Source organism: Macaca thibetana, chromosome 9 (assembly GCF_024542745.1).
Source record: "Macaca thibetana thibetana isolate TM-01 chromosome 9, ASM2454274v1, whole genome shotgun sequence".
NCBI lineage: Eukaryota > Metazoa > Chordata > Mammalia > Primates > Cercopithecidae > Macaca > Macaca thibetana.
In genome coordinates this window covers 106,263,961-106,275,529 of record NC_065586.1, presented here as the reverse complement: position 1 = coordinate 106,275,529, position 11,569 = coordinate 106,263,961, and the positions used below count along the sequence as shown (strand labels likewise).

At 39.8% G+C, this 11,569-nt stretch overlaps 1 protein-coding gene across 8 annotated transcripts in view; it reads right to left on the bottom strand.

Moving 5' to 3' along the window:
• Positions 1–8,819: 8,819 nt before the first annotated feature.
• Positions 8,820–11,569, bottom strand: part of ADD3 (adducin 3) — a 128,249-nt gene continuing 125,499 nt past the window's right edge. For all 8 annotated transcript variants that reach the window (XM_050804269.1, XM_050804276.1, XM_050804271.1 and 5 more), the window contains one exon: positions 8,820–11,059. In XM_050804269.1, coding sequence (XP_050660226.1) covers positions 10,767–11,059 — 293 coding nt within the window. In that variant the 3' untranslated portion in view covers positions 8,820–10,766. The remainder of the gene's footprint in view (positions 11,060–11,569) is intronic.

The following is an 11,569-nucleotide window of genomic DNA, read 5'->3' as shown; positions in this document are numbered from 1 at the left end:
TCCTTTTCACATTCCCAAAGTTATCCTTGGCTACCTAAAAGAAGCAACACTGTGGTGCTCTGGAAGGCCCTCGGCACCCTAGATTAGCGAATGCCAGTGGGGGTGCCAACTCTTTCTCACCTAGAAGCCACTTTAGCCATGAGAGAAAGTTGGGGAAGGCTTCTGTGACATTGCTACAAGTTCTAATACCTGATTTTCCTACCAGCTGGAGAGAAGGCTGCACTCAGTGAATAACCTGGCATAACAGAAACAGACTTGAGTCTGAATCCACTTATTAAGTGGTGAAATGAGAAAAATTCCTTAGCCTCTCTCTAAACCTGTTTCCCCCTTTGGTGGAGATAACCATACAGTGCAGGATTGAGGATTAAATGAGATAATGTAATTAAAACATGTAGTACAAAGCCTACATGGTAGGCACTTGATAAACTGTAGTTATTATTATTATTAGCTTTATAGATCAGACTAATGGCTCCAAGGATTTTCACCGAGCCACTTCCTGACTTTCACTATTTAAGATATATGAGATTATCTTTCTGCTATGTACATGTTACTAACATGTCACCAACATGAACAGTGTTGTCCATTGTGAGCAACAGAAATGCAGAATCTATTTTTGGCCAAGGATGGTGAAGGACAAAAGGATGAACAAGGTATGTACAGTCCCTGCTTTCCCAGAGCTTACATATTGTAGGGGAGACAGATGCATAATCAATAATGCTTACAAGACAGGCTAAGCATGATCCTAAAGTGCTACTGGAGTTTGGTAAGGGAAGAAGTCATTTTGATGAAAGGAAACATCCTTTATCAGTGTGCCCAGATGGAGAAGGGTGCCTGGAGAGCTAAGGCGGTCACTGGGAGAGTATATGCCTTCTGCCGGGTACCCAAGTTGGGGAAGATGGGGACGGAAAGAGGGCCTGCTTGCCAAGTGACAGGGCTAGGTGTTCTATGGACAATTGTGGGAGTAGATGACTGGATGACTCATACAGCTGGCTCCTGAGTCCCCTAGATGATGACAGATCGCAGCTCCTACACGTACGGTCCTAAGGAAGCCATTCTCTCCAGAAGCAGGTTGGAGGAGTGAACTGAGAGGTCATTATTTGGGCAGATGTGGCAAGACAAATCAGAGGCCTCTGACTCAGTGGCAAATGGCTATTGCCACAACCAGAGGGTTATGGAGGATGCCATGTGGAATCGAAGGTGTTTTGCCAGTATAAAATCATACCCTCATTTTTTATAGGAGGAGGAAACACAGACCACTGTCTTTGATTCTCTTCTATCCAATTAGTGTTCTTGAGGTGCATCTTATAGTGACTCCTGATAAGAGGGTGGTGGGGTCGGGGGTGGGGAAGGGCAGAGACATCACTGGTGATAAATTTTCCTATAGTGAAACTGCCTCCAGATAGGAAAATTAGTTCACAGGAAACATGGGGCCATCTTCACAGCGTTTCAGTAGCACTTGGCCTTTGCTTATTCATCTTTGCTAGTCCTCAGGTAGGTTCTGGTGTGAAATACTAACTCATTCCTGCAGCCACTCTTACATGGCTGTCTTGTTATCACACAGGGTTGCTTTCATTGTAAAAGCCAGATCAGGGCCCGTCCCTGTCTCTGCAGTGCGCCTCTCCCACAATGACTAGGGCCACTTGACCGGCTTACCTGGCTTTGGTGTCCAGGACTAGTCCTAATGAGGCCAGCAGAACTGAGGTAGCTCTGGCTCCTGGCTCTGGGACTCACTCAGCACCAAGCCAAGCCTGTCCCCAGGCCAGTCGTGACCTTGTCTTGGCTCTGAGCACTGCCTGGCTCCCGGGATTCTGAGCAGTATTGTGCACCTCAGTTCTGATAACAGGATTCCCATCTGTCATTTTCCTTCTATCCGAGTTCTTGTCTCGAAGAACTGCTAACTATACCCAGGCCCCTTAAGCCTGAAGTCCTGCCATGATCTTGCCATTACCCCACAGGAAGTAGCGGAAGCGCTGCTCTTAGAGCTTAGCCTGCGGCTGGCACTCTTACACATGCTACTGGGCCTCTGCCGCCCTGCTTTCTTACTTCGGAATCCTGACTGGGACTCCCTCTTCCCTGATGCAGACCATTTACCAGACTACGCTTTTGGCTGATGGCTGTGTTCTCCAGGCTCCATGTTTCACTGGCTGGGCTGGGCTTCCTACTAGCTCTCCAGCTCAAGCTCTTCCCCCAGTGCCTGATTTTGCTCAGTGAGTGGGTAGAATTCCCGAGCTAGCCCCACCCAGCCTGCCCTGTTCCTCTGCAGTTAATTGAGCCATGCTCAGCTTGGCTTTGGCAAGTACATGTGCATATACCCTTGCTCAATATTAATTTAAAGGTCAAAATGGAGACACACGACCATACTTACATACCAAAACATTTCATAGTATGTTCTAAAGTAAAACACTATTTTAAAAATAATTTAAAAACAAAACATCTCAATTATCAGAGAGTATATTTTAAACTAAATAATTTACAAGGCTTAAGATACCCAAACGTCTGGGTGCAGTGAGTCTTACCCCCTCCCTGCGATGTGGACCAGTAGATAATATTCGGGATACAGTCTTGGTTGTCCTGATAACCTCAAATGACCTTTATTTCAGTTGAAACAATTGAAGCCAACATTTCCAAAACAGAAATCAGGTAGGAAGAAATGTTGAACTTTAACTCCTTAGTCCAGCAAACACCTTTGGAAGAGATTGCCTGTGCATGCCAACAAGCTGGCTGTATCTACATGTTCTCTCATAAAACTAGGAGCTCATCTACTCTGAAGTCAAAGTCTAGCAAGCCAGTTGCCACTGAATCCAACCTCTACAGCATTACTCAACAGGAAAGGGGTGAGTTATAGCATGCAACAACTACTTCCTCCCTAGCTCCTGCTTGGTGAAAATCTTCAGAAGCTATTGCTTTTGGAAAAAAAAACCATTAGTTTAGATCTTGACTGTCTATGAAAGAAAATAGTAAAGGACAGAACACAACCGGAAAACCATTGAGAAGAGTCTAGCAGCACTGTAGCTCCAGGTCCAGGCTGGGGACTGTCACTATATTTGTTCTATAAACCCAGGAAAGATAAGTCAGGAGTACCAGAAGGAAATCCAAAAGAGCCTGCCTTTTTTTTTTTTTTTTTTGAGATGAAGTCTTGCTCTGTTGCCAGGCTGGAGTGCAGTGGCGCAGTCTCGGCTCACTGCAACCTCTGCCTCCTGGGTTCAAGCAATTCTTATGCCTCAGCCTCCCGAGTAGCTGGGACTACAGGCATGCACCACCATGCCTAGCTAATTTTTGTATTTTTAGAAGAGAGGAGGTTTCACCACGGTGGCCAAGATGGTCTCAATCCCCTGACCTCGTGATCCGCCCGCCTCGGCCTCCCAATGTGCTGGGATTACTTGGACCTGGCTGAGTCTGCCTCTTAAGGCCTGCATTGTGCTGGGTGCAGTGGCTCACGCCTGTAATTCCAGCACTTTGGGGGGCCGAGGCAGGTGGATCACCTGTCGGGAGTTCGAGACCAGCCTGGCCAATATGGTGAAAACTCGTCTCTACTAAAAATACAAAACATTAACCGGGCGTGGGGGTGGGCATCTGTAATCCCAGCTACTTGGGAGACTGAGGCGGGAGAATCGCTTGAACCCGGGAAGCGGAGGATGCAGTGAGTCGAGATCATGCCACTGCACTTCAGCCTGGGCGCGACGGTGAGACTCTGTCTCAAAGAAAAAAATAATAAAGCCTGCATTTTATAACTGTACTACTTCCTCATTTCCATCCCCATCTACTAGGATATGTTATATTGCTTTGGGATATCCAAGTTTTTCTAAAAAATTTCAAGTCTAAGTATCAATCTGAAGGGACATTGTTTGGTCTAAGAAGTCCAAATAACACTCTGCCACGATCTTTCTATAGGGCTCACATATTTATCAGCTTTTTGAGTGCGAGTCTAATATAGACAATGAGGAAAATCTTGTCTATAAGTCCTTTTATCTGGTGCTGCAAGTTTGTACTACATATTGATTCTGCCATTTCATAAACACTTTCAAAAAAATCCTAGTTTCTTAGAAATTTAATATTCTTCAATGCACATTCAAATTAGATGAATACAATCAATGCTATTAAAGCATGTTGGTTAGCAAGAAACAAGTATTTTGCCTAGTGACAGCAGTCATATACCACTGGAGAGGTTTTCTTACCATCAGAAGCAAGGTCAGGACTGGCTCTGGAGAATGACAAAACTGTTTGTGTAAAAACAAAATCTAGAAACAAAAAGGCAAGTTAATAACTTTCAAAGGCTGGGCATGGTGGCTCACACCTGTAATCCCAGCATTTTGGGAGGCCAAGGCAGGTGGATCGCCTGAGGTCAGGAGTTCAAGACCAGCCTGGACAACATGGTGAAACCCCATCTCTACTAAAAATACAAAAATTAGCCAGGTGTGGTGGTGGGCACCTGTAATCCCAGCTACTTGGGAGGCTGAGGCGGGAGAATCGCTTGAACCCAGAAGGCGGAGGTTGCAGTGAGTCGAGATTGTACCACTGCGTTCCAGCCCGGGCACAGAGTGAGACTCCATCTCAGAAAACAAACAAACAAAACAACAAGAAAAACCCCTTCACCATAGCTTCAGTACAAAGACTTACCCAACCAGAAATGATACAGGCCTTAAAAATAATTGTGGGCCAGGCCTACTTTGGGAGGGTGAAAATTGTGTATCATGGCAGCTCTGAGTCCGTGGAGTCGACATCACGAACAAGGATCTCCTTCCCGAGTTGAAAAAATTTACAGACAAGAATTATTGTTGGATTTAACTGGTGGCAGACATGTCCAAGGAATATTGCAGGGATTTGATCCCTTTATGAATCTTTTGATTGATGGATGTGTGGAGATGGCAACTAGTGGGTAACAAAATGATATTCCTCATGGTGATATGAGGAAATTGTATCATGTTAGAAGCCTTGGGATGAGTATAAATCAAGGCTGTTTTGCAGATAAATCCACAACCTCTCCCCAAAGGGCCTATTTTACCATGATGTAAAAATTGGGTCATGTGTATTTTTATATTAAACTTTTTGTTAAATAAAAAAGAATTGTGGACTGGATATATATCCATCTATTTTTCTGCTGGATAAAAAAAACTTTTTTTTTTTTTTTGCTACAGAAGGAGTATCAAAATGTGCCCGTTTGTCACTTTAAGTGTAAATGGCATTTAAATTAGAGGTTCCAACAGTAAAGAAATTAGCAACTTGAGACAATAAAGACTTACGGAGCATCTAAAAACTTGAAATTTTAGGAATTATTGAGAAATATTAATTAGGCTTGGTCTTGTAATGTGTTTCTCTAAACTGTTCCTGTAATAAAGTTTTAAACATCACAATTTGCAGTAAACTTTAGAAAATGTATCTATTTTATCTATTCCTAGGTTATTCCCTGATGGGTTTCCAAGGAAAACTGTGGTATGAAAAGCATGAAATACAGACTTGAAGACCTTTTCTTGCATCCGGGCTTAGCCCCCTCCATGAAATGTATGACATTAGGTAAGCACCAGCTCTCAGAAGGGTAATTCTTAGAAAGTCAGAACAAGATAACCAGGCTGTAAGGAACAAATAATCTGGTATCTATAAACTTTCCTCAACCTTAGACTGCACCTAGCAATGCATAATCAAGAGTTCTAAATCAAGCCCAGATACTTAAAGGAGTTCCCTCAATGAACTAAAACTAAATTTGGATCCAGTATTGCCCCCTAATGGTCAGCTCTTAGAAATGAAACCCCTTTGAAAGTAAGAGTATGCAGGCCGGGCGCGGTGGCTCACGCCTGTAATCCCAGCACTTTGGGAGGCCGAGGCGGGCGGATCACAAGGTCAGGAGATCGAGACCATGGTGAAACCCCGTCTCTACTAAAAATACAAAAAATTAGCCCGGCGTGGTTGTGGGCGCCTGTAGTCCCAGCTACTCGGGAGGCTGAGGCAGGAGAATGGCGTGAACCCGGGAGGCGGAGCTTGCAGTGAGCCGAGATCGCGCCACTGCACTCCAGCCTGGGCGACAGAGCGAGACTCCGTCTCAAAAAAAAAAAAAAAAAAAAAAAAGTAAGTAAGAGTATGCAAATTCAGGGTTTTTTTCTATCACGTTTCCCCAAAAGGCTTGTACATTAGATTTTTCTCCAAGACAGACCATCTTCAATTACATTCATTTAAATAAAATTGTAAATACAGGATATTTCTGATCTTTAAATTGACTTCTGTAACTAGATTAAGCTACCTTTTCTGGTTTTAAAACCATTTGCCTTAGAATGTCTCTCCTGTTTCCAATAATGGAAAACAAGAAAAGAAAAAGGGCTTCTTCTCAAGTCTCTGCTGCACCTTAAGCAAATGTATGATACCTTGTCTTCCAGGTGTCATGGTGAAAATTAAAGAGCTGGTTCTTCATCCTAAAGGATGCTCTCACCACCACAGGTCATTCCTGCTTCTCAGGTATCCACTAATTTCTTCACTCTTGAGGTGATTTGTTAGGGAAAAAAGTCTTCCAAAGCAAAAGTCAATGTTTGATCCCAAATCTACTTATATCAAAATACAAGTTCACCATGGCTTGACTTACAGTCCAAACTAAAGATAACTGCCTCTTCCTCTACAAAGATGTACTGCAGCCACACAGGGTCTGGCACACAGATGGCATAATTACAGAAGTCTGAATCTCTGTGGGTGGAATCCTATCACCTACTTTTCATCTTCTACAAGCCTTAGTTTCATTACCTACAAAATGGGGATATTATCATCTACTTTGTTGGGATACTGGGAAGGCCAAATGAAGTCATGTGAAAAGCATTTAGCCTAACGTTTGGTACACAGAAGGCATCAACAAAAAAAATTATCAGTTAACTCCTTGGTAAAAAAAAAAAAAAATGTCAATTATTGAAGGAGGCATTATCTTGCCACTCACAGGTATGAAAACTCTGAGGTGTCACATCCTATCACAGCCTCTGAGAGCACACAACAACTTTCTATGTGTTCTCCACTGTGGGTGATATCTGTAATGGGACCTGCTAAGGAAACAAAGTCGAGAACAATCTGAGGCAAAGAAGCAACAGAAGAAATGCCTTCTCTTTCAAGTTCTGGATATTTCACAACAAACATGGTGCCTACAGACTAAATAGGGAAGTTGAGTGCGAGGACTGGAAACATTGGATTGTTAGATCTATTACTCCCTCTAGTGGCCACAAACAAGACTGCTTTTTTTCAAAATCCCATTTTGGCCAAGATTGCAACTTGGATATGTGTATGTACCACACTTGAGTTTGAAAAAAAATAACCAGTTTGTATTTTCTGCCTATGTGGGGGAAAAAAGGGGCCTGATGTTAAGAGAAGCCAATGGTGTCACAAATTTTATCAGTTTGGTTCTTTTTATTCCCTGCTGAATGAAAATACTAATCAATGGAAGAAAAGGTACATGCTAACTTTTGTGCTATATTGACTCTCAAGTGAGAACTGAAGATAATCGTCTTTGTTGCTTTATGAAAAGGAATTTTGAAATGAGCATCTTTCTAAAATAGCAAGTTTTTACCACAGGGTTATTTACAAGCCAAGGTAATAATTAAATATGCCCAAGACTATGACTATTTTTCTCTGACCAAACCCTTCATTTTTATAATGGGTAATTACAGTAAAAACTTCAATTAACCACAGCCCTCAATTAACATGTTATCCTCCTCTTGTACTGTATTTTTAGAACAAAGTAGAAAAATAATCACAAGAAATTATTCATATGACAGATTTAGTTTGAAAATCTTCTAGATGGGTTATCTAAGGAAGAAAACAGAAAAATCACATTCACACCATAATATATAAAAAACACCTATATATAAATGATATATATAACTATATATCTATATCTATCTATCTATACATATATACACACAACTAGATAACAGCTGGAAGGGAATATAATTTTTAAAAATGTAAATATGGGCCAGGCGTGGTGGCTCACGTCTATAATCCTAATGATTTGAAAGGCTGAGGCAAGATTATCACTTGAATCCAGGACAACACGGTGAGTTCCTGTCTAAACAAAAAGCAAATAGCTGGGTGTGGTGGTGCATGCCTGTAGTCCAAGCTACTTGGGAGGCTAAGGAAGGAAGACCACTTGAGCCCAGGAGTTTGAGGTTGCAGTGAGCTATGATCACACCACTGCGCTCCAGCCTGGGCAACCATCTCAAAAAGGAAAGAAGGCTGGGTGCGGTGGCTTACTGCCTGTAATCCCAGCACTTTGGGAGGCCGAGGCGGGTGGATTGTTTGAAGTCAGGAGTTCAGGACCAGCCTGACCAACATGACAAAACTATGTCTCTACTAAAAATACAAAAATTAGCTGGGCATGCTGGCACACACCTGCAATCCCAGCTACTCGACAGGCTGAGGCAGGAGAATTGCTTGAACCTGGGAGGCGGAGGAGGTTGCAGTGAACCAAGTTTGTGCCACTGCACACCAGACTGGACAAGAGTGAGACTGTCTCCAAAAAAAAAAAAAAAGTGAATGTGGTGAAATTGTAAACTATTTTTTACTCTTTCTGCTGTTTTTCTGTTACATCGTTATTTGTACAACAAATACATTAAAAATCAAAGACAGAGGTACGTATCTTGCAACATGTATTCTACATTAATACAGGCCACCATACCCTATTATCAAGACCAAAAATAGGTCTTTTAGGGAATATCTCCTCCAACATACGCTGAAACAAGACAGGTTTTGTATATATATAATTTTCAACTAATTTGAAAATATATTTACCACGATATTCTTTATTCAGAAGCATCAATAACTTAACCTGTGAATGGAAACCTCATGATACAAGTCTGTATATTTAAAATACTGTTTATTTGTGATTTAACATTAATTAGCATTACATCTAAGAGCAATATCAGATAACATTTATACATTTTTCCACAGGACACAGAGGTTCATTGGCTCATTCTTTATGCCAAAGCAAGTAAATAGAGGCATTAGCAAAAGGTGCAATAGTTCACTGTTGTGTTTAAAAAATATTTATGCACATTGCATTCATTTAGATATATATATTTTCAAAAAGTTATGGAAAAGCATAGTTCACAGGTTACTGTCTCTACATACATCGTAATACAACATAAATGATGTAGAACATTAAAAAAATCTTCCAATAGAGAGTTAAGCAACTGAAAGTTTCCACCAAGAGATTAAAACACTGATTCCAGTAGTTATTGAGATCTAGAATGACATTTCCAGGCTCTGGCTCAACTCCGCATTATCATATGCACGCAGTCAAACAGAGCCAGCTCCAAAACACACTGTAATCAATGTAATTTTTTGCATGCCAACTCACCCTCAAGAAACACTTTGAATTATTTTTACCCACTGATCATTCTGGATCATTGATTTTGCATCGAACTGACATCACTTGGGTGAAAGGGAAAAAGCCTATGTTAAGCCTAGGTTTAAATTTGTATTTACATTAAAAAGAAAGTTAACTGAAAAGATTTTTTTAAATCTGTAAAAATCAAGAAGTGGTACTTTTCTTATTTGTGGGATTAGACCTGCTGATTTCTTCTAGTGCTGCCCTCTAAAAATACACAAGGTTAGAAAGATTTGATCCTTTTAAAACTCAAATATCAACCAAGAAAGACATTGCTTTTGGCAGAGAAACAGAATTTTAGAAATTTGGGACATGTTTCCAACAAATCACACTTTGTATCCTATCGTGAATATGAGTCACTATCAAACTAGAATTCTTCTTTTCACATCCCATCTTTTGTTCCCTTAATTTTTCACTTTCCCCTTCATTCTTTTTCATTTGGCTACCTTATGAGACTTTTCTTTACTCATTAGCAATACTAAGAGAAAAATACAGTATAAGATTCAAATATGAATCTAGATGTACCTTTATATGCTCTAATCCTGTTTTGACACCAGGTCCCTGGATTCTTGAGTTATATTTAAGTATATTCAGTACCAAGCAGCCTTAAGTATGCTCTACTGTGAAAAGACTGGCTAATATGCTTAGGACACTTTTATACTGAATGGTATACAAACATCAACATACAAAAATTGTGGTTTTTTTGCCAGAGTAAACTAAATAACCCATGTTATGTGTACAAAATCCCCTTTGTTGAAAAATAAGGGGCTTTCTAAACTAATAAAAAAGGAAGTTTTCAAAAATTATAGTTTATTAAAACAACTTTTTTGGCAAACAAAGTTACTTCAGGTGAGGAAATTTTATACTGTGAATAAAATCCCAAATGAATCCTTTCTTAAAACTTTTTAAAAAATTATGTGCCAGTGTATACTAATGCTATAGATTCTTGTCTTAGAAGCTTTTAAAGTATTCTGTTAATGCCCATTGAAACAATGGGACTCCAAAAATACAGTCAATAATCATGATAAAAAATTATAATCTGATTAACCAAGTGAAGCAAGTATTGAGAAATAAAAATTCTCACTTGCTCACTGGCAATTTCTTTCTAACAGATATTATGGAGAAGGCCTGAAGTAAGTCAGACAGATATCTGTTTACGGTGAATTATAATAATACTTCATGAGGGCAGAGCTAATTAAAACTAGTAATTGCTTAAAATTCAAAGCCATTTTTGGACATATAAAATGAGAGATGAATCTGAAAGTTTTTATTTTGTAAAACCTCTTTCCAGTTCTTAAAGTCCAGTTTGCTATATCCCCCAATCTGATCTACCATTGCATATTAATGATCAACTTAAATGTGGTATTTAAATGTGCAATGTCACATTGTTATAATAATAATTATAAAAAGACTTTATTTAGGCCTCAACTTTCTCCTTTTTTTTGTTCTTTTTCAGAAAAGAAGGAGTGCGGAATTTCTTCTTTTTCTTGGTCGGCGATTTTGAAGGGGAGCCTTCAGGTGACAGGACTTCTTCGATTTTCTCTGGAGACTTAATAGTAATCTCGACGTTTTCTATGGTTGTACTTGTGGTTAACCTACTTACTCGCTTAGCAAGCTCATCTTCAACATCATGCATATCATCCTTGCCATTTACTACCATAACAGGCACTTCCATGGAGATGAAGCTCTTGGAAAACAGCTCATGGTTTTCTATGAAAGGGGAGGGTTTTTGGGGGGTTATTTTACATACTTAACATTTTTGCTTTACTTTACAAAACTGAAATATTTTAGCAATGTAGTAAGGCATTACTTTAATTCCAATGAAGACAGATCATTATTTTAATAAACTGTAATTAGCAAGAAGCTAATTTTCTTTAATGATATAAAGGGGAAACGAACAAAGTTGTTAAAGCAAAGAGCAAAAGCTAGATAATCCCAGTTAGATGAAATGACAGTTTCATTGTAAATCAAATCAGCATAAATGAGGAAGACAACATATTTTTCTTTAGTTTTGGGATCATTTGGCAATCAATACTGAAAAATATTTCATGCTGTTGATTGGGACATGTTTATTTTAATTCCACAAATTCTTAAGAACTATGAGTTGCCAAAATTCAGATTAAGGTAAATCAATATAAATGTTGAACAAAAGTAGTGCCCCATTTTTAATGATATAAAATATGCAATTATTGGGAGATTTAAGTAAAATACGGAAAACTT